Source organism: Erithacus rubecula (genome assembly GCF_903797595.1).
Source record: "Erithacus rubecula genome assembly, chromosome: 5".
NCBI lineage: Eukaryota > Metazoa > Chordata > Aves > Passeriformes > Muscicapidae > Erithacus > Erithacus rubecula.
In genome coordinates, this window is record NC_136687.1 from 445,103 (window position 1) to 469,132 (window position 24,030).

The 24,030-nt window shown below is 59.0% G+C and overlaps 2 protein-coding genes and 1 long non-coding RNA gene across 4 annotated transcripts; 2 read left to right on the forward strand and 1 right to left on the reverse strand.

Annotated features, from left to right (window-relative positions):
• The first annotated feature begins 517 nt into the window (after nt 1-517).
• On the forward strand, nt 518-9,086 carry ADISSP (adipose secreted signaling protein). 2 transcript variants are annotated; one of them, XM_079305519.1, is made up of 6 exons: nt 518-646; nt 1,497-1,585; nt 3,377-3,531; nt 5,283-5,421; nt 7,816-7,932; nt 8,529-9,086. In XM_079305519.1, exons 2-6 carry the CDS (start codon nt 1,567-1,569, stop codon nt 8,627-8,629), a joined length of 531 nt encoding a protein of 176 aa, XP_079161645.1. In that variant the 5' UTR covers nt 518-646; nt 1,497-1,566; the 3' UTR covers nt 8,630-9,086. The 2 variants fall into 2 exon arrangements, with proteins under 2 accessions (XP_079161645.1, XP_079161644.1); XM_079305518.1 differs by lacking the exon at nt 518-646 and adding an exon at nt 1,022-1,089.
• Nucleotides 9,087-9,411: 325 nt separating this feature from the next.
• LOC306801949 lies at nt 9,412-10,349 on the forward strand. The gene is made up of 3 exons (XR_013774230.1): nt 9,412-9,475; nt 9,877-10,226; nt 10,263-10,349. It is a non-coding gene; the product is annotated as an uncharacterized lncRNA (long non-coding RNA).
• On the reverse strand, nt 10,337-23,715 carry HSPA12B (heat shock protein family A (Hsp70) member 12B). Its single transcript, XM_079305513.1, has 12 exons — nt 23,580-23,715; nt 20,310-20,410; nt 18,388-18,512; nt 17,592-17,778; nt 17,232-17,336; nt 16,829-16,945; nt 15,378-15,549; nt 13,948-14,034; nt 13,554-13,658; nt 12,195-12,453; nt 11,979-12,082; nt 10,337-11,113 (listed from the first exon to the last, which is right to left on the reverse strand). Exons 1-12 carry the CDS (start codon nt 23,620-23,622, stop codon nt 10,473-10,475), a joined length of 2,046 nt encoding a protein of 681 aa, XP_079161639.1. The 5' UTR covers nt 23,623-23,715; the 3' UTR covers nt 10,337-10,472.
• Nucleotides 23,716-24,030: the final 315 nt, after the last annotated feature.

Here is a 24,030-nt window from a genome sequence, read left to right on the forward strand (position 1 = left end):
GATGGGTTGGGAAGGAATTGGGATCAAATGGGATGAGGTGGAAAGGATGGAGTTGAGATGAGATGGGATCAGACAGGATAGGATTGGAATGAGATGGGAAGAGAAGAAATCAGGAAGGAAATGGGATGGGATGGATTTGGGGTGAAATGGATGGAATAGGGAAGGGAAGGGAAGGGAAGGGAAGGGAAGGGAAGGGAAGGGAAGGGAAGGGAAGGGAAGGGAAGGGAAGGGAAGGGAAGGGAAGGGAAGGGAAGGGAAGGGAAGGGAAGGGAAGGGAAGGGAAGGGAAGGGAAGGGAAGGGAAGGGAAGGGAAGGGAAGGGAAGGGAAGGGAAGGGAAGGGAAGGGAAGGGATCCCGCCGCTCCCCGTTTCCATGGCAACGCCCCCACCGCCCACAAGGGGGCACCCCGCAGCGCGCGAGCCCTCCTCCCATTGGCTGCCCCGCCCCTTAGCCCCGCCCCCTAGCAACGCTTGTTCGCAACAATCCCGCCCCTTAGCAACGGCCCGGGAAGCGCTGCCGGGGGCGTGGCCTGGGTGCGTGATTGACGTGCGTCTAGACCAATAGCAGCTCGTCTTGTGGGAGCGCCAGCCAATAGGAGCGAGGGGGCGCGCCCGCCCAGCGGGAAGCGGGCAGCGGGAGCGGCGGGGTGAGCGGGGCACGGCGGCGGCGCGGGGGACATTGGGGGACACTGGGGGACACTGGGGACACCCGGGGGGTGGCAAAGGGACCGGAGCAACCCCGCGGAGGGGCGGAGGAACCGCGGGGGATGGCGGAGGGAAAACGCGGCCGGGAGCGCTCGGGAAAGGAGAGGGAGGGGAGGACAAACGCGACCCCGGTGTCCCCTCGCGGTGTCCCCTCTGCTGTCACCCCCATCCTGAGGTTTGGTGACACCTCCGCACCCACCCGGTGTGGCTTGAGACGCCCCCAAATCCCTGGATTATCCTCCCACCCCGAGAGGCTCCCCCCGTTCCAGCTCGGTTTTGTTTCATTTTTTTTCCCCCCGAAATTTTGCGTTGTTTTTTTGGTTTTTTTTCCCATGGATTTCCCTGTCCAGCCCTTGCATGGCGCGATCGCAGCAAGGAGGAGGAGGTTGGACCCTTCAGTTTCATCCTGAGGGATTTTTTTGGGGGGATGTCAATCCCGAATTCCCAGCTCCGCGCTCGCGTTTATCCCGGGAAAAAGCGATTTGGGAAGGGCGCCAAGTTTGGGATCTGCGCTGCTGCTTCCAGCCTGGAAAACATCCCCAAAACTCGGGGAATTTTTTTGTGGACGGGAAAAAAAAGGGAAAACTGAGGCAGGCGCGGGGGTGGGAATACCCAAATTCCCGCTTTTCCCGGAGATTTGGGATGAGGGAATTCCCATTCCAGGCCCTGGCTCCTCCCCGGCAGGATCGGGGCCACCTCGGGGCCACCTCGGTGTCACCGCTGTCCCCTCTATGGGATGGGAATTGGCGCCTTTCCGTTCATTCCCACCCTATTCCCGCCCCATTCCCGCAGAATTCCCGGACAATGCCCCCCGGCCGCTGAAATTGGGGACAGCGACAACGCCGGACGGCGCAGGGGACAGATGGCGACAGCCGGCAAGGGTGAGTCCCCAAATCCCCTCCCTGTCCCCTGCCCGCATCCAGGGATTTCCCGGAGTTTTTGGGGTCCCTCTGCCCCCTATCCAGGGATTTGAGGGACCCCAAAAACGCCCAAATCCCGAGGAATTTTTGTGGGATTTCGGCTCCTTTGTGCTCTGCGAATTTCCCTGGGATTGGGGCTGGGGGTGGCTCCTTCCCGGTGGGATTGAGGCTGGGAGAGCCTGAGGAGATTCTCAGGAAAAAAAAAAAAAAAAGGGTTGGGGACATTGTGGAGGGGACTCTGAGCCCCCCTTGGGGGGAGGCGGTGACCCCGAGGGTCCAACAGGTTCTGATCCCAGAAATCCCAGATCCAGGGGATCCCTGATCCCACAAATCCGAGAAATCCCAGATAAAGGGGATCCCTGATCTCACAAACCCCAGAAATCCCAGATCAAGGGGATCCCTGATCCCACAAATCCCAGTTCCAGGAGATTCCCAGATCCCACAAATCCCAGAATTTTCCCGGGGAAAAAATTCCCACCTTCCTCCTGCTCCAATCCCACTCTTCCCAGAGGGTCCGTGCCTGGGAGCAAGTGGCCAAATAATGTCCCCAAGTGCCACCAGGGTGACAAAATCTAATTAGACAACATTAATTTGGGATTGTCAAGGTTTGGGATTGGGATTCCCGAACTGGGATCGGGACCCGGGATCCGCACAGATCCTTCGGGTTCGCCACGGCCGCGCCCGGGAGGGTCCCCCGCGTGTCCCCACGCGTGTCCCCTCGCTGTCACCGTGTCCCCTCGCTGTCCCCCGGAGCGCGGGAGGGGCTGCGGGGCCGAACAATGGCGGGACCTTAAATCGCGGCTCATTAAATCGCGGCTCATTAAATCGCGGCTCATTAAATCGCGGGATTCCCAGCAACAAAGAGCCTTTTCTTCAGGCGACAAGGGAGGCGACAATCTGCTGCTGGCGGCGGTGACAATCTGCTGCCAGCTGGGAGCGGGGCCGGGGCTCGGCGGGAGGAGGAGGAGGAAGGGGCGGATTTTCCATGGAAGCGGCGCACGTGGAAAATCCCACGGGATCTTCTGGGTCTCCGTGGGGACAGCGCTGTCCCCAAGCTGGTGGCCGCCCCCCGCAGAGCCCTGGCCTGTCCTGCTGGCTTTGTCACAGCCGTGTCACCTTGCCCTGTGTCACTTTCCCCTTTGTCACTTTCCCGTGGTACCGCAGCGGAGTCTGCCGAGCCTGGGGACACTTGGGGACACTTGGGGACACTTGGGGACCCTCTGGACATCAGCTGGTGGCTTGTCCCTGCTCGGAGAGCAGCTGGCTCTGGTCATTGGTCACTTGTGTCCCTCTGTCCCTGTGTCACTTGTTTTAAGGACGTCACAGGAGGGAGCGGAGTCTGCCGACCCTGGGGATGCCTGGGGACATTTGGGGACCCTCTGGACATGAGCTGGTGGCATTTCCACGCTGTCCTCCCTTCTCACCTGTCCCCTGAAACCAGTCACCTGTGTCCCTGTGTCCCCAGAATGTGTCACTTGTCCTTAAGGACATCACAGGAGGGAGTGGAGTCTGCCGAGCCTGGGGATGCTTGGGGACACTTGGGGACCCTCGGGGACATTTGGGGACCCTCTGGACATCATTTGGTGGCCAGTCTCTGCTCGGAGAGCAGCTAGCTGTCACCACAGGTCCCCTGTGTCCCAGGTGACACAAGGAGGAGGTGACAGGGAAGCCACCACACTCCGCCCACGTCCCCAACTCGAGGCCACCTCCCCTCGGGGACACGGCTGTGACCGGGGGCTTTGTCACCCGCAGGCAGCAAGGCCAAGGGGACAGGAGTGCGCTTCACCCCCCAGGGGACCCAGGGCCACCTCCAGGAGGGGACCCACGGCCATGTCCACTTCCAGGAGCAGCTGCACGACTCGGCCGTGATGGTGACAGAGGACAAGGACGGCCACTTCCTGGTCAAGGTTGGGGACAGGGGGACAACAGGGGGATGTCACCCTCCCCTGGGGACTCCGGGGCTCCCAGCTCCTGAAAATCCCCCGATTTTGAGGCGTTCCCAGCCCAGAATTCCGTGTCATTCCCTAGGGCTGCTCCTGATGTCACCAACTCCAAACCGTCCCGTTTGTCCCCACATTTGGGTGGCTTTGGGGACACGGGGGACACGCGGCACTGTCCCCTCCGCCCCCTTTTGGGGCCGCTGTGGATCCCACCATTCCCATTCCCGCATCCCTTGCCCGGTTATCCCGCTGGATCCGAAGGGCTCCGGGGGGAGGGGGCGGTGCCAGGGGAGGGGACGAGGAGCCACCCGCGGTGCCACCAACGTGTGTCACCTGCAGCTGCCACCAGCGCTGAGTCAGAGCCTCGTGGCGGGCGCGGGAGGCCGGAATTCCATCCCAAATCCGGCGCCCGCTCCGGGGGAGGCTGTTGTTGTTTTCCCTGCACGTGATCCGTAGGGATGAGAGGGTGGCAGTGCCACCCACGGGGACACAGGGATGCTCCTGGGAAAAGATCTTGGGGTTTGGTTGTTTGGTTTTTTTTTCCCTGTGCTGAGCGATTTTCTGGGGGTTTAAAGGGATAAATCCCAGAATGGTTTGGGAGGAAGGGGGAGGGAGGGCTTGGAGCTCATCCTGATTCCTTGGACACTTCCAGGGATCCAGGGGCTGCTCTGGGAATCCCAGCCCAGGCAGGAATTCCTTCCCAAGATCCCAGCCCAATCTCCCCTTTCCCAGTGGAGCCATTCCCTGTGTCCTGTCCCTCCAGGCCTTGTCCCCAATTCCAGCTCTCCTGGAGCCCCTGCAGGGACTCTGAGCATCCCCTGGAATTTTTCCTTCTCCAGGGGAACATTCCCAGCTCTCCCATTCCAGAATCCTGGAATGATTTGGATTGGAAGGACCTTAAATCCCATCCCAAACCCACCCCATCCATGTTCAGGGACAATTCCCACTATCCCAGGTGGATCCAACCTGGCTTTGGGCACTGCCAGGGATCCAGGGGCAGCCCCAGCAAATCTGGGAATTCCAGCCCAGGCAGGAATTCCTTCCCAAGATCCCAGCCCAATCTCCCCTTTCCCAGTGCAGCCATTCCCTGTGTCCTGTCCCCCAATTCCAGCTCTCCTGGAGCCTCTTCTGGATCCTTTTCCAGCTGTTTGGGATGGTCCCAGCCCATAGGGGATTTTGGGAATTCCACCCTCATGATGTTGGCCCTGGATTCTCCCTCAGGGATCATTCCCAGCTCGCTCCTTTCCCAAAATGGTTTTTTCCAAGGCTCAGGAGTGCTCTGGTTTTTGTCATGACATTGGAGAAATTCCACAGGAAGAGACACTGCTGCCTTTTCCAGGAGCAGCTGGAAAACCTCTCCCTGTTCCCGTGACATCCACGGGTCATTATTCCCAGATTTTTGTCTTAAAATTCTGTCTTTTCCCAGCATTTTGGGGGGCAAAATCACCGTGTTTGTTACCTTTTCCTGATTTATTTCCTAAATTATTTCCTAGAATATTTTCTATTATTTCCAAAATTATTTCCTATTTATTATTTCCTGATTTTTTTTAGGGCTCAAATCCCTCCTCCTACCCCTTTAACAAGGGAAATGTTTAGGATGCAATTCCCTGTCCCCACCTTCCTGGGGACTCTCCAGTGTCCCTTGTCCTCAAGGGGGTGGGGTGACAGTGACAGTGGTGACAATGGTGATGTCCCCACCCCGTATCCCGCTTTTCCAGGTGGGATTCCTGAAGATCCTCCACAAGTACGAGATCACCTTCCTGCTGCCCCTCGTGCCGAGGCTGGGGAAGGACGTTTGTCCCCTCCCTGTCCTCAGCCCCAACCTGCGCGTCATCAGCGTCACCTCCCTGCCGGAAGGTGTGTCCCCTCCTTTGTCCCCAGTGTCCCCATCCGGGATCCCGCCCTTTTTCCAGAGGGGGAGGGGAGGCCACACCCAGGTGTCCCCTCGGGGCGGTGACAACTCCTTGTTCTCAGGGATGTCCCCAAATTCCTTGATTTTGTTGTTGTTGGGATTTTCCTTTCCCCTGGGGGTTTCTGAGGGTGAGGGGACAGCAGAGCCTGACAAGGGACAAGGACAGGGACAGGGATTGCTCCTGGGGACAGGGACAGCTCCAAGAGGTGCCACCCTCCACTTTGGGGACAATTGGGCGCTGCCACATCTATGGGATCCTGGGGCGGGACCTGGGGACAGCTGAGTGTCACCCTGGGCTGGGTGGCAGTGCCTGGGGACTGCTGAGTGTCACCCTGGGCTGGGTGGCAGTGCCTGGGGACAGCTGAGTGTCACCCTGGGCTGGGTGGCAGTGCCTGGGGACTGCTGAGTGTCACCCTGGGCTGGGTGGCAGTGCCTGGGGACAGCTGAGTGTCACCCTGGGCTGGGTGGCAGTGCCTGGGGACTGCTGAGTGTCACCCTGGGCTGGGTGGCAGTTTCTTGGGGACACGGGCTCTGCTCTGAGGACACCGCAGGTCCCTGGGGCCACCTCGGTGCCATCTCAGTTGTCCCACAGCCAATGGATGCTGTTTCCCGCATCCCTGTCCCCTCGGGGCTTTGTTGGGGACAGGGCGGGGCCGGAGCTTTGCTGTCACCCGCCGCTGGCTCCATCCCAAAAAAGCACTTTAGGGTTTGTTTGGAGATTCCCAAGCGGGGCTGGGATCGTGGGTGGGGACAGGGATCGGGATTAGAGTGGAGACAGGGATTGGGACTGGGATCGGGGCTGCAGTCAGGACCAGAATTAGTGCTGGGATCAGGAACGGGACTAGGACTGAGGCCAAAAACAGGACTGGAATTGGAGCCAGGATTAGAATTGGAGCTGGGTTTGGAATTACACCTGGGATCAGGATTGGAGCTGGGATTGGGGTTAGAGCCAAGATCAGGATTTGGGCTGGGATTGGGATTAGAGCCAAGATCAGGATTGGAGCTGGGATCAGGATTGGAGCTCAGTTTGGGATTGGAGCTGGGATTTTGATTAGAGCTGGGATCGGGATTGGGGCTGGGATTGGAGCTGGGATTGGAGTTGGGATCAGGATTGGGGCTGGGATTGGAGCTGGGATCAGGATTGATGGTGGGATTTGAGCTGGGATTGGGATTGGAGCTGGGATTGGAGCTGGAGCTGGATTTTGATTAGAGTTGGGATCGGGACTGGAGTTGGGATTAGAGCTGGGATCGGGATTGGAGCTGGGATCAGGATTGGAGCTGGGATTGGGATTGGAGCTGGGATCAGGGTTGGAGCTGGGATTAGAGCTGGGATCAGGATTGGAGCTGGGATCAGGATCGGATTGGAGCTGGGATTGGGATTGGAGCTGGGATCGGGATTGGAGCTGGGATCGGGATTGGAGCTGGGATTAGAGCTGGGATTGGGATTGGAGCTGGGATTGGGATTGGAGCTGGGATCGGGATTGGAGCTGGGATTAGAGCTGGGATTGGGATTAGAGCTGGGATTGGGATTGGAGCTGGGATCCGGATTGGAGCTGGGATCGGGATTGGAGCTGGGATCAGGATCGGATTGGAGCTGGGATTGGGATTGGAGCTGGGATCGGGATTGGATCTGGGATCGGGATTGGAGCTGGGATTAGAGCTGGGATTGGGATTGGAGCTGGGATTGGGATTGGAGCTGGGATTGGGATTGGAGCTGAGATCAGGGCCAGAGCCTCTCCAGAACAGAGGAAAAGAGCCCTGGGCTGCCCCACGAGCTCTGGGTAGAGTGGAGGGGACAGGCAGGGAATGTTCAGGAAGGGTGGGAAAGGCACAGGCAGGGAAGGGAAGGTTCAGGAAGGTGCAGGCAGGACAGGGGAGGCTTGAGGAGGGCAGGGAAGGTGCAGGCAGGTACAGGCAGGGCAGGAAGGACTCAGGCAGGAGACAGAAGGTTCAGGAAGGTGCAGGTAGGGCAAGGGAGGTTCGAGGAGGGCAGGGAAGGGGCAGCAGGCACAGACAGGGCAGGAGGGGTTTAGGCAGGACAGGGGAGGACAGGGAGGGTTTAGGCGGGAGAGGGAAGGTTCAGGCAGGGTGAGGAGGGCACAGGCAGGGCAGGAAGGGTTCAGTAAGGCCAGGGAGAGCACAGGCAGGGTGAGGGGGACACAGGCAGGGTGAGGGGGGCACAGGCAGGGTGAGGGGGGCACAGGCAGGGTGAGGGGGGCACAGGCAGGGTTGGGGGGGGCACAGACAGGGTGGGGGGGCACAGGCAGGCCCTGGCAGGGTGGGGGGCCACAGGCAGGTCCTGGCAGGGTTCCAGCAGCTTGCCATGTCCCCGGTGGCAGGGCACAGCGTGCGCTGCGAGTACACAGCACACAAGGAGGGGGTGCTGAAGGAGGAGCTGCTCCTGGCAGGACACGGCCCCAGCCACATCAAGGTCACCGTCCAGGCCCGGGTCATGGGTAAGATGCTCAGAGGGGAGTTCTGGGGTCCCTCCCTGTCCCCTCCCCCACCTCTCGCAGGCCATTTTCCCAGTTGTCCCAGTTCAGGTGTGGCATCATCCCAGCTCCAGGGCAGCACTGAGGAATTGCCCAAAATGGGTGATTTCATCCCAAAAATTCCCCATCCTGGGGGTTGAGGAGAGCCCTGGGAAGGGATGGAGGGATGGGGTGGGGGTGACCCCAATGTCCCCAGGGTCCCTGTGCCTGGCTGGGTCACCCTGTCACTGTGACCCCTTTGTCCCTGGAATGTCCCTTGTCCCTGGGACCCCTTTGTCATTGGGTCCCTCCCTAAAAACCCCAACACCCCCTTGCTCCCCATGTCCCCCATTGCACATCCCAGCCACCCCCAGCCCACTGTGTCCCCTGAAGTTGTCACCACCCCTGGGCAGTGACCAGTCCCCACAAGGGACAGCACATCCCTCACCCACCCAGGCCTGGCATTGCTGGGATGGACAAACCCCTGCAAGCTTAAAACCCCCTAAAAAAAGGGGCGTTCCCACCCTCCCCAAAGGGTGGGCAGGGAGCTGTCCCCCAGCCGTGTCCCCTGATGTCCCCAGACCGTCACCACGGGACGCCGATGCTGCTGGACGGGGTGCGCTGTGTGGGAGCCGAGCTGGAATACGACTCGGAGCAGAGCGACTGGCATGGCTTCGACTGACCCCAGACCCCACCCCGGGGGTCCCCAAAGTCCCCAAAGAACAGGACGGTCCCCAAAGCAGGCGGGGGGACCCCGCTTGTCGCTGCTGCCGCTGCTTCGCCCTCACCCCGCATCCCCAGGGGGGAGGGGTTGGGGGAATTGTGCCTCTTGGGGTGGGAATTTTCCTCTTCCCTGGGCTGGGGGAGGAATTCTGCCTGTGGAATGTGGGGTGGGAGTGGGGAGTCCCCCGTGGCTCCAGGGTTGGGATCATGTCCCCCGGCCATGTCCTTGTGTTGCTGCCAGCGCCTCTTTTATCGGGTTTTGTTTTCCTGTTTTTCTCAGATTTTTCCTGTTTTTTTCCCCTCTTTTCCCATTTTTTAACTCGTGGTACAAGGACCAGGAGCAGTTTCAGGAGGTTTTATGTGCCTATATATATATATCTATATATATATATAAATATAAAGATATCTTACATGCCTGATGGGTGTTAAAATACAAAATCTGACCTTGGGAAGGAGGAAAATCCCACTGGGAATGGGTTGGGAACCCAAATGTCCTCCATGAACCTGCCCAGAGGGACAGGGGACACCTCCAGGTGGAAAATCCCAAATAGTCCTGGATGGGGAATGGGGAGGGGTCGTGGGTCAAATTCCAGTTAGAGGGGGGCTGGGAGAGGGTGAGGGGTCCCCAGGATAAGTGGGGGGGTCTCAGTCTGGGGGGGAACCAATGGTGCCAGGTCCTGGGATGGTCCCCACAATGACAGGAGGTCTCAGCTGGCATGGAAATCGATGGTGGCATCTCCAGGGGTGTCCTCACAGCAAGAGGGACTCTCAGTTGGACACGAAGTTGATAGTGGCACGTCCTGGTGTTGTCCCCACAGTGGCAGGGACTGTCAGTTGGACAGGAAGTCTATGGTGACATCTGCCAGGGGTGCCCCCACAGTGACAAGGGTCCCTCAGGTGGACAGGAATTCAGTGGTGGCACGTCCTGAGGGTGTCCCCATGATGGCAGGGGGGTCTCAACTGGAGATTAATTCAATGGTGGAGTCTTCAGGAAGGTCTCAGTTGAACAGGAAGTTGATGGTGGCAGGTTCTGGGGGTGTCCCCACAATGACAAAGACTCTCATTTGGACAGGAAGTTGATGGTGGCACGTCCCAGGGCCCCTCAGTTGGACCAGAAGTCAATGGTGGCTCATCCTGGGTGATCTCAGATAGGAAGTTGATGGTGGCACATCCCCTCAGTTGACAGGAAGTCAATGGTGGCCTGAGGGTGTCCCCATGATGACAGGGGTGTCAGTTGGAGATGAATTCAGTGGTGGAGTCTCCAGGAAGGTCTCAGTTGGACAGGAAGTCGATGGTGGCACATCCTGGGTGGTCTCAGTTGGACAGGAAGTCGATGGTGGCACATCCTGAGTGGTCCTAGTTGGACAGGATGTTGATAGTGACATGTCCCCTCAGTTGACAGGAAGTCAATGGTGACAGGTCCAGGGGGTGTCCCCACAATGATAAAGACTCTCAGATGGACGGGAAGTTGATGGTGGCACATCCTGGGTGGTCTCAATTGGACAGGAAGTCAATGGTGGCATGTCCTGGGGTTGTCCCCATGATGACAGGGTGGTGTCAGCTGCAGATGAATTCAATGGTGGAGTCTCCAGGAAGTTGGACAGGATGTTGATGGTGGCACGTCCCCTCAGTTGGACAGGAAGTCGATGGTGGCACGTCCCCTCAGTTGGACAGGATGTCGATGGTGGCACGTCCCCTCAGTTGGACAGGATGTCGATGGTGGCACGTCCCCTCAGTTGGACAGGTAGTCGATGGTGGCACGTCCCCTCAGTTGGACAGGAAGTCGATGGTGGCACGTCCCCTCAGTTGGACAGGAAGTCGATGGTGGCCCTCACGCTGCGCGCCGTGCGCGTGTCCAGCGCCGTCACCTTGATCTCGGTGTCCCCGAACTGCATGCTGGCGCGGATCTCGCGCCGGCCCCGCGCCGGGCCCGCGTCCCCCGCGTCCCCCAGCTCCAGGCTGATGGTGCCGCACTTCCTGACGCCGGGGTCGGTGATGTACACCACGTCATCGGTGTCGCAGCAGTAGATGTTGATGATGGTGCGGCGCTGGCCCGGCCTGGCCGGGCAGTAGCTCCGCTGCACCACCTCGCCCAACGCCACCGACTGGTCCACGGTCACGAACTTCTCAAAGATGTCGGTGCACCAGTTCTTGCCCTCCTTGACCAGCAGCTTCTCCCGCGGGTGCTTCCCCTCCACGAACTTGTTGAGGACCCCCACGCCGTAGGTGAGGGGCGAGCGGCGCACCCGCACCACGCCGGGGTCCAGGCCGAAGAGCACGGCGCCCTTGAGGATGGTCAGCCCCACGTCCTGCGGGACGATGACCCGGCAGCAGTGGCCGAAGGCGGCCTGCACCGCCCGCTGCAGCATGGCCGACTCGGCGAAGCCGCCCACCAGGAACAGGAATTTGATGCCTTGCACCTCGGGTTTCTTCAGGAGGGTGTCTGGAGGGGAGGGGTATAAGGGGGGGTTTGGGATTGAGTTGGTGGGGAAGTGATGGGGGTGATGGGGGGCTAGGGATGAGGGGAGTTCAGGAATGGGGGCGGTTTCAGGGATGGAACGGGGCCCTAGGGACCATGGGGGTCCCAGGGACAAGGACGGTCCCAGGGACAAGGAGGGTTCCAGGGATAAAAGGTCCCCAGGGACAGAAGGGGGTTCCAGGGGCAGGGAGGTTTCCAGGGACTATGGGGTTCCAGGATAAAAGGTTCCCAGGGACAAGGGGTGATCCTAGGGACAGTGGGGTTCCAGAGATAAAGGGTTCCCAGGGACAAGGGGGATTCCAGTGACAAGGAGAGTTCCAAGATGGGGGATCCCAGGGAGAAAGGGGGGTTCCAGGGATGAAGGGGGTTCCAGGAGCAGGGAGGATCCCAGGGACAATGAGGTTCCAGGGACAATGGGGTTCCAGGGATAAAAAGGTTCCCAGGGACAAGGGGGATTCCAGTGACAAGGAGAGTTCCAAGAATGCGGGATCCTATGGGGAAGGGAGGGTTCCAGGGATGAAAGAGGTTCCAGGAACAGAGGTGGTCCCAGAGGTGGAGGGGGGTCCCAAGGACAATAGGGGTCCCAAGGTGTGGGACTGTTGTAGAGATGGGGGCATCTCTCAGCAATGGTCCATAGGGACAGGGATGGTCTCAGGGACAGGAAGAATTCCAGGGATGAAGGGACTCCAGGACTGGGGGGGTCTCCCAGGGACAGGAATGATCCCAGGAACGGGGGGCTCCCAGTAACAGGGAAGGTGCCAGGGATGGGGAATGATCCCAGGGACAGGGGGTGGGACAGGGAGGGGGGCTGCACGGACGGGCACCGCACCGATGTGCTGGATGATGTGGGTGATGGTTGGCTGGAACAGCTCGCTCATGGCCTCGGGGGACATCCGCAGCATCCCTTGGGACGACCACTTCACCAGGTTGACACTGGGGACAGACAGAAGACCTGGCGATGACCAGGAACTCCCACCCCACCCTTCCCTGTCCCGCCCCCTCCCCCCGTGCCACCCAGATGTCCCCAAGCCGCGCCGCCCCTCACTTGCTCTTGCGCAGCGCGGTCTCGACGTTGTGGCCGCGGTGTTTGCGGTAGAAGTCGATGAAGGAGAAGGGCAGGGAGATGTTGAGGGGGCTGCAGCGGCTCGGGGCGGCCGCGCGCTTCCGCGCCTCGAAGGCGATGGTCAGGTCCACCCAGGCCGCCGGACGCTTGGCCTTGAAGGTGGCGATGAAATCGTCGCCGAAGATGTGGCACAGAAGCTTCTCGAAGGCCAGGTCCACGCCCACGGCCCCGTAGGGACCTCCTGAGGGAGGAGGGTGGGGTCAGGAGGTGGCCCCCGTGGTGGCCGTGTCCCCCATCACATTCTCCCATGTCCCTATGTCCTCCACATTCCCACATCCCCGTGTCTCCTTTGTCCCTCATCCTGATGTCCTCATGTCCCCCATCTCTGTGTCCTCCATGTCCCCCACATTCCCCACATTCCCGTGTCTCCATGTCCTCCATATCCCCCATATCCCCCATCACCACCTCCCTGTGGTCCCCATGTTCCCCATCCCAATGTCCTCATGTTTCCTATGTCCCCTGTCCTGATGTCCTCATGTCCCCCATCTCCATGTCCTCCATGTCCCCATGTCTCCCCAACACTATAGCCCCACATCCCCTACATTCCTATGTCCCCAAATCCCCCACGTCCCCCATGTCCTCAATGTCCCCATGTCCCCATGTCCTCCATCCTCATGTCCCCATGTCCCCTCAACACCATGTCCCCACATTCCCCACATTCCCCACATTCCCCGCATTCCCATGTCCCCATGTCCCCGGTCACCATGTCCTTGTCTCCCCCATGTCCCTCATGTCCCCCATCCCCATATCCTCAGGTCCCCACACATCTCCATGCCACCCCTACCACCCTGTCCCCATGTGCCCCATCCCAATGCCCTTGTGGCATCCATGTCCCCAGGTCCCTCACATGCCCCTATTCCCTCTACCTCACCCCCTTGTCCCTCTGCCCCCCTCACCCACCATCCCCATCCTCCCCGCCCCATTTTGTCCTCAAAATCCATCCCTGTCCCTCCTTGTCCCCAAAATTCACTTCTGTCCCTCCTTGTCCTCAAAATCCTTTCCTGTCCCTCTGTCCCCACTCTGTCCGGCCGGTCCCTCTGCACTTCCCCCCGCTGCCACCAGGTGGAGCCACAGCCCCATCCATGACCAGGGTCCCAGCCCGAGTTTGGGGTCCCAGCAAGGATTTGGGGTCCCAGCAAGGATTTGGGATTCCATCCTGAGTTTGGGGTCTCAGCAGGGATTTGGGGTCCTTGTAAGGATTTGGGGTCCCAGCCCGGATTTCGGGTGCCGGGAGGATCCCGGGGCTGGGGAGAAAAGGATGGATAGGGCTCCTCATCCCACCCGAGGCTTTGTAGAGCTCCTTCAGCGTCCCCTGCGGCTTCTCGATCTGGTGCACGGTCAGATCCACCGTCCCCCCGCCGCAATCGGCCACGATGTACCTGTCACCTGCGGGAGGGGACAGCGACAGGGTGGCAGTGCTGGGTGACCCCCCGCGACACCCACCCGCGGGGTGGACACAGGGCTGCGTTTTCCCGGGGAAAAATGGATCTTGAACCAAAATATTGGGAATTCGGGAGGGTGGAGAGATGAGGGGATGGGATGGTGGCAGGGAGACCCCGCCCCTTCTGTGGGGTCAGGGGACAGACCCCAACCGTGTCACCCCTTGGAGGTGGCTCTGCCACCAAGGGGACATCCAGATTTGGGAATCTCCAGTGGGATTCCCTCCCCCTCGTACCTGCCTGCATCTCCGACCAGAGCTCGCCCACTCCCGACTCCACCAGGAAGGTTCGGCTGTGCCGGGATCGCCGGAGCTGCTCCCGGGCTGGGGACAGAGCCAGGGGTCAGCACTGGGGTCAGATCCCCCCTGTTTCCATGGGATCCGCCCCATTTCCTTGGATCCGCCCCATTGCCCCGGATCCTCCCCATTCCCGCTGTGGGGTCTGTACTGGGAGCGCTGGTGGCCGCTCCTCTGCACCATGAATGGGATGATCCGGGTTTCCCGCTGCTTTGCTGGGATCCCAAAGGATCCCAGAGGATCCCATGGGATCTCCCCGTGCCCACCCTGGGCGATGCCACCCCCGCCCCGCACCCCACAGCCCGGGTGGGGTTTCCTCTGCTCCCCCCAATCCCAGGGACACCAAAGCCGCCCGGACGGGACGGGATGAGCTGGGAAAGGTGGGGTTGTCCTGGGATATTTTTGGCACGTGGATGATTCCTCATCCTTGGGATCAGCTCGGCATCATAAATCCCACGGGGCCCCAAATCTCCGTCTGGGATCGCCACCAGCACATCCCAGTTCCGGGGTTTGGTCCCAGCTGGGCAAACTGGGGCTGTCCCAGTAAAGCCCAGGATCCCATCCATGGTGGGGGGGAGTCCCTGGAAGTGGCCCAGGGACACGGGGTGGTGGCCAAGGTGGCAGGAGGGGGACACGGCTCGGGGGCTTCTGGGAAAGCAGGAAAAAATGTCCTGGATTTGGGGAGGGGGGAATGGGGTCTCTGGGAATGGTGTCTTTGGGACAGGGGGTCTGGGAATGGGGGGTTTGGGAATGGGGGATCTGGGAATAGAAGGTTTGGGAATGGGGGATCTCTGGTAATGGGGAATCTGGGGACACAGTCTCTGGGAGTGGGAGGAATCTCTGTGAATGGGGGGCGTGTCAGGGAATAGGGGATCTCTAAGGAATGGGGTTTCTGGCAATGGGATTTCTGGCAATTGGGTGGGTCTCTGGGAATGGGGGTTGGGAGCAGGGGATCTCTGGGAATGAGATCTCTGGGGGGGGGATCTCTGGCAATATGAGGGGGTCTCTAGGAATGGGGATCTCTGCTAATGGGGTCTATGGGAATGGGGGGGGGTTCTGGCAATGGGCAGGAGTCTCTAGGAATGGGGTTTCTGGGTATGGGTGGGGGGTCTCTGAGGACAGGGGATCAGGGAATGGGGAGTGTCTAGGAATGAGGTCTCCGGCAATATGGGGTCTCTAGGAATGGGATCTCTGGCAATGGGGTTTCTGGCAATGGAGGGTCTCTGTGGGTAGGGGGTCTCTGTGGACAGGGGATCTCTGGCTATGGGGTCACAGGGATATTTCCTCCAGACCTGGCACGCAGGGCAGGATCCCATCCCCGGCTCCCCCAGCCCCCTGCCCCATCCCCCCGCGCCCCCCGCGCCCCTCACCCTGCCGGAAGCTGGAGTCGATGGGCTGGGGGGGCTCGGCCCCGCCGGCCGGGGGGCGGCAGCTCAGCTCGATCAGCTGGTGCAGCCGCAGCTTCCGGCAGTAGATGGAGGCGGCCTCGGGCTCCAGCGCGATCAGCAGCTGCTCCGGCGCCTCCGGGGACACCAGCCCGGCCTGCGGGGACACGCGGTGACACCGGGGGGGGCGGGGATGGGATGGGGGTCCCGGGTGTGCCCCCGTCATCCCCGGGCTCGCACGGATCTGGAGTTGTGGAATGCTGGAGGATCCAGCACTGGCCAAGTGTTGGATATTCACCCGAAACTCAACCGGCCAATCGAGCGCTCAAGTCATGAGTCAACAGCTCAACCAACAGCCCAAACGCCAAACTGACCACCCAACCACCAAACCAAACACCAAACCAACAGCCCAAACGCCAAACCAACCAACCAACAAACCACTTAACCAACCACCAAACCAATCACCCAACCAACCACTCAACCGCTCAACCGACCAACCAAACACCAAACCAAACATCCAACCAACAGCCCAAACACCAAACCAACCAACAACTCAACCAACCAACCAAACACCAAACCAACCACTCAACCAACAGCCCAAACACCAAACAACCACCCAAATAAACACTTAACCAACTACCAAACCAACCACCCAACAGCTCAACCAACAACTTCTCCACTCAGCCAGCCACCAAACCAACCACCTGACCATGACCCAATCATCTAAACAACCACTCAACCAACCACCCAACCAATCAACTGCTCAATCGTCCAACCACTCAACCAATGACCCAGTCAACCGATGAGCCAGCCAACATTCTGAACACCAAACCAAGCATTCAACAACCAGCCAACAGCTCAACCAACTCACCACCAACCCAATCACCCAGCCAATGGCCAAACTACTCAACCAGCCACCCAAACAATGACCCACCCATTCAACCAACCGACCAATCAACTGCTCAACCATTGACCAACAACTCAACTACTTAACCAACCAACTGCCCAGTCAATGCCCTGACCACCAAACCAAACAACCAACCATTGAACAATTCAACCAACCACCCACTTAACCACCCACCTGCCAAACTATCCACCCACCCACCCAAAAACTTCTGGTTGGTTTGGGTTGGAAGAGACCTTAAATCCCATCCCATTCCCACCCCATACATGGGCAGGGACACCTCCCACTGTCCCAAATCCCCAAGCCCCAGTGTCCAATCTTGGACTCTGCCAGGGATCCAGGTGCAGCCACAGCAAATCTGGGAATTCCATCCCAGCCTCTCCCCACCCTCCCAGCCAGGAATTCCTTCCCAAGATCCCATCTAACCCTGTCCTCTGGCAGTGGGAGTTCAGTTTGAGGGAGGGAGTGGATACCCTGGAGATCACAACCCCTTTGAGGGTCACCACATGGTCACCCTCTGGAGTCCCCTCACCTTGTAGGCCGCTTCCCTCATGAACTGCTTGGCTGGCTGTTTCCAGATGGCCGGCACGGTGAGGACCCAGCGGATGGCATCGTTCTCGGGCAGGGACGGGCACTGGTCCTTCAGCTCCTGCCAGGGCACAAGCAGGAGGTGACAGCTGCTGGCTCCAGGTGAACCACGGAATGGTTTGGGTTGGGAGGGACCTTAAATCCCGTCCAGTCCCACCCAGGGACGCCTCACGCTATCCCAGGTGGCTCCAAGCCCTGACCAGGAATATGGAACCCAGGGATGAGGCAGCCACAGGAAATCTGGGAATTCCATTCCAGGTCTTCCCCACCCTCCCATGGAGTGCACAGAGAGGACACAGTGGGTTCCATTTGGGAAGGAGGAGGAGGAGGGATAGAGGTAGCCCCACCTGCACCGCGTGCTGCTTGAAGAAGCGCAGGGCGTGGGCGAACACCTCCAGCGCCGGCATCTTCTTCCCATTCACGGCTTCCAACTCGGTTTTCATGGTCAGATCCTGCCAGGAACACCAAATTGATCACACAAGGGGCTGGGAGGTGGCCAGATCCACCACCAAACACTGGGAATTTTCTCCTTCTTCTGTGTCCAAACTGGAGCTCACGCGCCTGAAGCTTTGTGCAGCTTCCACCCACCCTGGAGCAGCTCGGATGGGAGAACCCCAAATTCACACCCTAAACCAGGCTAGAACGAGATTTTTTTCCAGCCTGGCCAGGATCCCACCAGGAACATCAGGATGGGAGCAGGAACTCACACTGGTGCTGTGGATCTTCATCTTAAACTTCTCGAAGTAGAACCACTCGCGGGCCTCCTCGGGGTCCAGGTCGTGGTAGTAGTCGCGGGCGGTGTAGCCAAAGCTGTGGAATGTCCCCTCTGGGGTCAGCAGGAGGCTGGTGGGGGTCTTCTGGTTGGCCACACCTGGGTCCCCCCCTTCCCATTTCCTGAAAAGAGGAGCCAAAGCAGGTGAACTTCCAGGGAATGGATCCTGCCAGGTTTAATTTGTTACTATGGGCAGGGTCTGAAGGACATTAAAGAGGGACAAAAGAGGATGGGTGATCCTGCTCCATCCTCTGAGGAATTTCATGGAATTCCAGACTGGTTTGAGTTGGGAAGGACCTTGAAGACCACCCAGTGTTGCCCCACGGCAGGGACAACTTCCCTGATCCCAGGTAGATCCAAATCCATCCAACCTGGCCTTGGGCACTGCCAGGGATCCAGGGGCAGCCCAGGCAGGAATTCCTTCCCAAGATCCCAGCCCAGTCTCCCCTTTCCCAGTGGAACCATTCCCTGTGTCCTGTCCCTCCAGGCCTTGTCCTCAATTCCAGCTCTCCTGGAGCCCCTGCAGGGACTCTGGGATTCCCTGGAATTTTCCCTTCTCCAGGGTACCATTCCCAATTCTCCCAGAGCAGAGGAGCTCCAGCCCTTGGAGTATCCTCATTCACACCTTCCACCTGCTGCTGCCAGGAATCATCTCCCACCAACCCAACTTCTGACCCTTTTGGGACCATCAAAGTCCTTTCCCAGCTCTGGGAACCCTGGCAGGTCCTCACCTCATCATGTGGATGGCCTCGGGGTCGCTGGTGAAGCTGAAGGCGTAGCCACTGGAGGTGGTGCCAAAGTCAATGGCCACCACCACGGAGAAGGACGGGCTCTGCTGGGAACGCGCCTCACTCCGCTGGAAGGCAAGGAATGGGATCAGCTGGGGCTGGGTGATTCCAGAAAAGCGGGAAAAACCCCAGGAAGGGGTTCGTTTTCTCAGGAGTTTTGCAGGATTTTCAGTGATTCCCTTCTTCTTATGCATCTCCAGCTCATTGGGAAAAGCATCTCCAATATTCCACACAGTGGCTGTGGCTGTTCCCAAAGGCTGTTCCCATGGGACACGGGGATTTGGGAAGTTCTGGAGAGGGATGGATGCCCATGGGAGATACCAGGGTAGCTTAGCCCCCCTCACTTGGACTCTGAAATCAGAGCTGAGAGTCCCAAAATCCTTCACTATGTTCAGTCTCAGTCCAAGGGACATTGTCCCAGATGTCCCCATGGGACACTGAACCCAAACCATTCCCTATGTCCAGTCTCAGTCCAAGGGACATTGTCCCAGGTGTCCTCATGGGTCACTGAACCCAAACCCTTCCCTGCACACCATCTTGGACTAGGTGACATCATCCCATGTGTCCCCCAGTTGAAAACCTTCCCTGTATCCAGTGTTGATCCAAGGGACATCATCCCATGTGTCCCCATGTGTCACCCAGCCAAAATCCTTCCCTATGACCAATCTCACCTTGTCCTACATGTCCCCATTTGTCACCCAGCTGAAAACCTTCCATGTGTCCAGTCTCACTCCAAGACACCTTGTCCCAGGTGTCCCCAGGGGTCACCCACCTGAAAATCCCCCTGGTCCAAGCGTTTTGGGATGTTCCCACTGCTGCTCCCACACTTTCCCTGCCCCTGCACTGTGTCCCTGTCCCTTCCCTGTCCCCATGTCACCACGGGAAGCTGAAAACCTCATTAACTTTTAGTGTCCCCAGATTTGATAAGTGCTGGCCAGGAAAAATGCCGGGATCAGCAGGGAAGAGGCGCAGGAATGTGCAGGAGGAGGAATTCCAGGGAGGATCCGGTTTGTAACGCCGCCTCCCACACCCAGCGGCCCCGGAGGAGCAGCAGATTTGTGGGGTTAAACTTCTCCTGGTGGGTCATTCCAGGAAAACACCTCCATCCCAAAAATCACTTGGATAAAAGTCCCCAAAATTGTCTTACCAGGATCTCACCGTGGTCTTATTGGGGAACCCCAACTGACTCACTGGGATCTTTTATACTGGGACCCCGCTATGGCCTTACTGGGAACTTCACAACTAACTTACTGGGAACCCCATAATGGCCTTACTGGGACCACACACTGGCCTTAATGAGGACCCCACAATGGCCTTACTGGGACCCCAAAACTGTCTTACTGAGAACGCCATAATGGCCTTACTGGGAATACCACACTGGCCTTACTGGGGACCCCATAATGGCCTTACTGGCACCCCAATTCTGCCCTACTGGGACCCCATAATGGCCCTACTGAGATCCCATCATGGCCTTACTGGGACCCCATAATGGTCCTACTGGGACCCCATCACGGCCTCACTGGGATCCCAATTCTGCCCTACTGGTACCCCATAATGGCCCTACTGAGATCCCATCATGGCCTTACTGGGACCCCATAATGGCCCTACTGGGACCCCATAATGGCTTTATGGGGACCCTAATTCTGCCTTACTAGGACCCCATCATGGCCTTACTGGGACCCCATAATGGCCCTACTGGTTCCCCATAATGGTCCTACTGGGACCCCATCATGGCCCTACTGGGACCCCATCACGGCCTCACTGGGATCCCAATTCTGCCCTACTGAGACCCCATTTCTGCCATACTGGGACCCCATAATGGCCCTCCTGGTTCCCCGTAAGGGCCCTGCTGGTCCCGCACTCACCGGTGACTGGGAGGGCGTCAGCGGGGCGATGCTGCAGCTGTCGTGGGGTGTCCCCGGGGAGCCGGGCGGGGACGGCGTCGGGCACCGCTCCCCGTTGGCACCTGGGGACACGGACAGGTGACTCTGGGGAACCCCAGCGCCCCCAGAGACCCTTCCCCAAGGAGAGACCACCCGGGACATCCCGATGGAGCCACATCCATCCACACTCCTGGCTGGTTTTGGGGTGATGGCTCAGGTTTGGGATGGATGGCAGGCTCAGGTTTGGGATGGATGGATGGGATTTGGGATGGACGAATCAGGTTTGGGATGGAAGGTTCAGGTTTGGGGTGATGACTCAGGTTTGGGATGGAAGGATCAGGTTTGGGATGATGGCTCAGGTTTGGGATGATGGCTCAGGTTTGGGATCGAAGGATCTGGATTGGGATGATGGCTCAGATTTGGGATGACGGCTCAGGTTTGAGATGATGGCTCAGATTTGGGATGATGGCTCAGATTTGGGATGATGGCTCAGATTTGGGATGATGGCTCAGGTTTGGGTGGATGTGGTGGTGGAGAGGACAGAGTCACTGTGGGGGCTCCAGATGTGGAGCTCATAAAATCATGGAACTGTGGGATGGTTGGAGTTGTGAAGGTCCCTAAATCCGATCCACGGGCAGAGACACGTTCTGTTATCCCAGGTGGCTCCAGCATGGCCTTGGACACTTCCAGGGATGGGGAAGCTGCTCTGGGCCCACAGCTGGAAGGTTTGGATTCAGCAGGAACGGGGGAAAACTTGGGAAAAGGGAAGTGTCTGTGGTTGAAATCCATGGAGAGGAGGGTGGGTCCAGCTCAGACCCCCGGCCACACTCCAGAACATCCCAGCACTCTGGAAACTCTGGGAACTCCTGAGTGATCCCAAAATCTGGGGGTGGGGATCTCAGGGATCACGGGCACAGCGGATTTTCCCTCCTCCTGCAGCCACCAGCCGTCCTGTCCCCTCCAGCAGCAGAATTCCACCCGCGGGGACCCCCAGCGATCCCGGAATCGGGATGGGATGAGCCCCAGAAACGCTGCCCCGCACCGGGGACACGGGACCGTCCCGCCCTCGCTGCCCCGGGCATCTGGCTCCAATTAGCAGCCAGCACTAATTAATCACCACCCACGACAGAGCCGCTGGAGCGGCTCCAGCTGGAAGGAGCCGGGGCAGCCGAGGGAGCGGCTTTTCCAAGGGATTGGGATGGGGTAAAATGTTGGGAGCGAGGTGTGGGGTCCGGGCGGTGACACCGGGGAGATGAAGGGACTCTCGGCCCCAATCCCTGCGCGTTGGGATTGCTGATCCTGCCGGGATCCTGCCGGGATCCTGCCGGGATCCTGCCGGGAGTGGGGATGAGCAGCCCCCACTCCCAGCGGGGTCTGGAGAGATTTGGGAACGGCGCAGGCTCCTCTGGGAAGAACAAAACTCCCTCTCCCTTTGCCGGTGTCCAGACAAACCCACCCCGGCTCCCAGCGCCACCAGTTTGTGCTGGGACAGCCACTGGGACACCCTCGGGAAACTCCGGGATCCCCCAACAGCAGCAGCTTTGGGATTGGGATTGGGATCGGGATCGGGGTTGGAATCGGGATCGGGATTAGGGTCGGGTTTGGAATTGGGATCGGGATTGGGATTGGGATCGGGATTGCGGTTGGGATCGGGATGGGAATGGGGATGGGAATGGGATGGGGATGGGGATGGGGATGGGGATGGGGATGGGGATGGGGATGGGGATGGGGATGGGGATGGGGATGGGGATTGGGATCGGGATTGGGATTGGGATTGGGGTGGGAATTGGGATCGGGATGAGGCTGATCCCGATTTTCCGTGTCTGGGGAACAGCCACATCACCGAGCTGGGGACAGTGTCAGCTGTGTCCCCCACCCCAGACTGTGCCGGTGGCACCTCTGCTGTCCCCTGCACCCGCTCCATAAGTGCCTTTCCCTGTATCCGTGTCTGTCCCATAAATATTTGATCCCGGACAAACGGGAACGGTCTCTCTGCCGCCTCCGTGTGACAGAGCCGGGGGGACCGTGACCCCCCCGGGGGCTCTGGGGAGCCTTGGACATGAAACCTCATTCTGCAGATAAAGATCGGGGTCGAGGGGGGAGGAGAGGAATTCCTGCTGCACTCCTGGCTTGTTTTGGGATGGCAGGCTCAGGTTTGGGGTGGCAGGATCAGATTTGGGGTGGCAGATGAGGTTTGGGGTGGAAGGATCAGGTTTGGGATGGAAGGGTCAGATTTGGGATGGCAGATGAGGATTGGGGTGGCAAGATTGGGTTTGGGATGATGGGATGGGGTTTGGGGTGATGGGATCAGGTTTGGGATGGAAGATAAGGATTGGGATGGAAGGATCAGGTTTGGGGTGATGGTTCAGGTTTGGGATTGGGTTTGGGATGCCAGGATCAGGTTTGGATGCCAGGATCACGTTTGGGATGGCAGGATCAGGTTTGGGATTGGGTTTGAGATGGAAGGATCAGGTTTGGGATGTCAGGATCAGGTTTGGGATGCCGGGATCAGGTTTGGGATGGCAGGATCAGGTTTGGGATATCGGGATCAGGTTTGGGATGTCGGGATCAGATTTGGGATGCCGGGATCACGTTTAGGATGCCGGGATCAGGTTTGGGATGCCGGGATCAGGTTTGCGATGTCGGGATCAGGTTTGGGATGCCGGGATCAGGTTTGGGATATCGGGATCAGGTTTGGGATGCCGGGATCCGGTTTGGGATGGCAGGATCAGGTTTGGGGTGTCAGGATCATGTTTGGGATGTCAGGATCATGTTGGGGATGCCGGGATCAGGTTTTGAATGCTGGGATCAGGTTTGGGATATCGGGATCAGGTTTGGGATGCCGGGATCAAGTTTGGGATGTCGGGATCAGATTTGGGATGCCGGGATCACGTTTAGGATGCCGGGATCAGGTTTGGGATGCCGGGATCAGGTTTTGGATATCGGGATCAGGTTTGGGATGCCGGGATCAGGTTTGGGATGCCGGGATCAGGTTTGGGATGCCGGGATCAGGTTTTGGATGCTGGGATCAGGTTTGGGATGCCAGGATCAGGTTTGGGATATCGGGATCAGGTTTGGGATGCCGGGATCAGGTTTTGGATGCTGGGATCAGGTTTGGGATGCCGGGATCAGGTTACCCCAGCCCAGGAGCTGCAGAGGGGGCACGGGGTGGGGACATCGAGCGACCCGGAATGATAATCTGGGGGCGTCAGGCGACACCTCAGGCAGCGCCACCCCTGGGGACACCCTCACCCATCCGCAGGCTCTGCATCCCGGGCTCCAGCAGCATCGCCATCCCTCGCTGCCCGCCTGGGAAAGGAAGGGACAAAATCCATCCCGGTGTCCCCTCAGCGGCGTGGGGTCCCCACAGCGCCAGCCCAGCCTTGACCCCCCCAAAAACACACGGGGGGTTATTAGGGTTGGCAGGAGGGGACCCCAAATCCCAGCTGACAGTGGGGTGTGGGGTGGCTGTCCCAGTTTGGGGCACATTGTCACCGCCCAGAGTGTCCCCAGCTTTGTGACAGGGACCTGCACTCCTGGGGATACAGATGTGGGGCTGCAGATGTGGGGATACAGATGTGCAGGGCACAGCTCTGTGGAAATCGCTGCTCCTGTACATTTTTACCTTCACCCAAACCCCCCTTTTTTTTTTTTTTTTTTTTTTTTTTTTTTTTTTTTTTTAGTGTGGCTTGTTCAGGAAAAA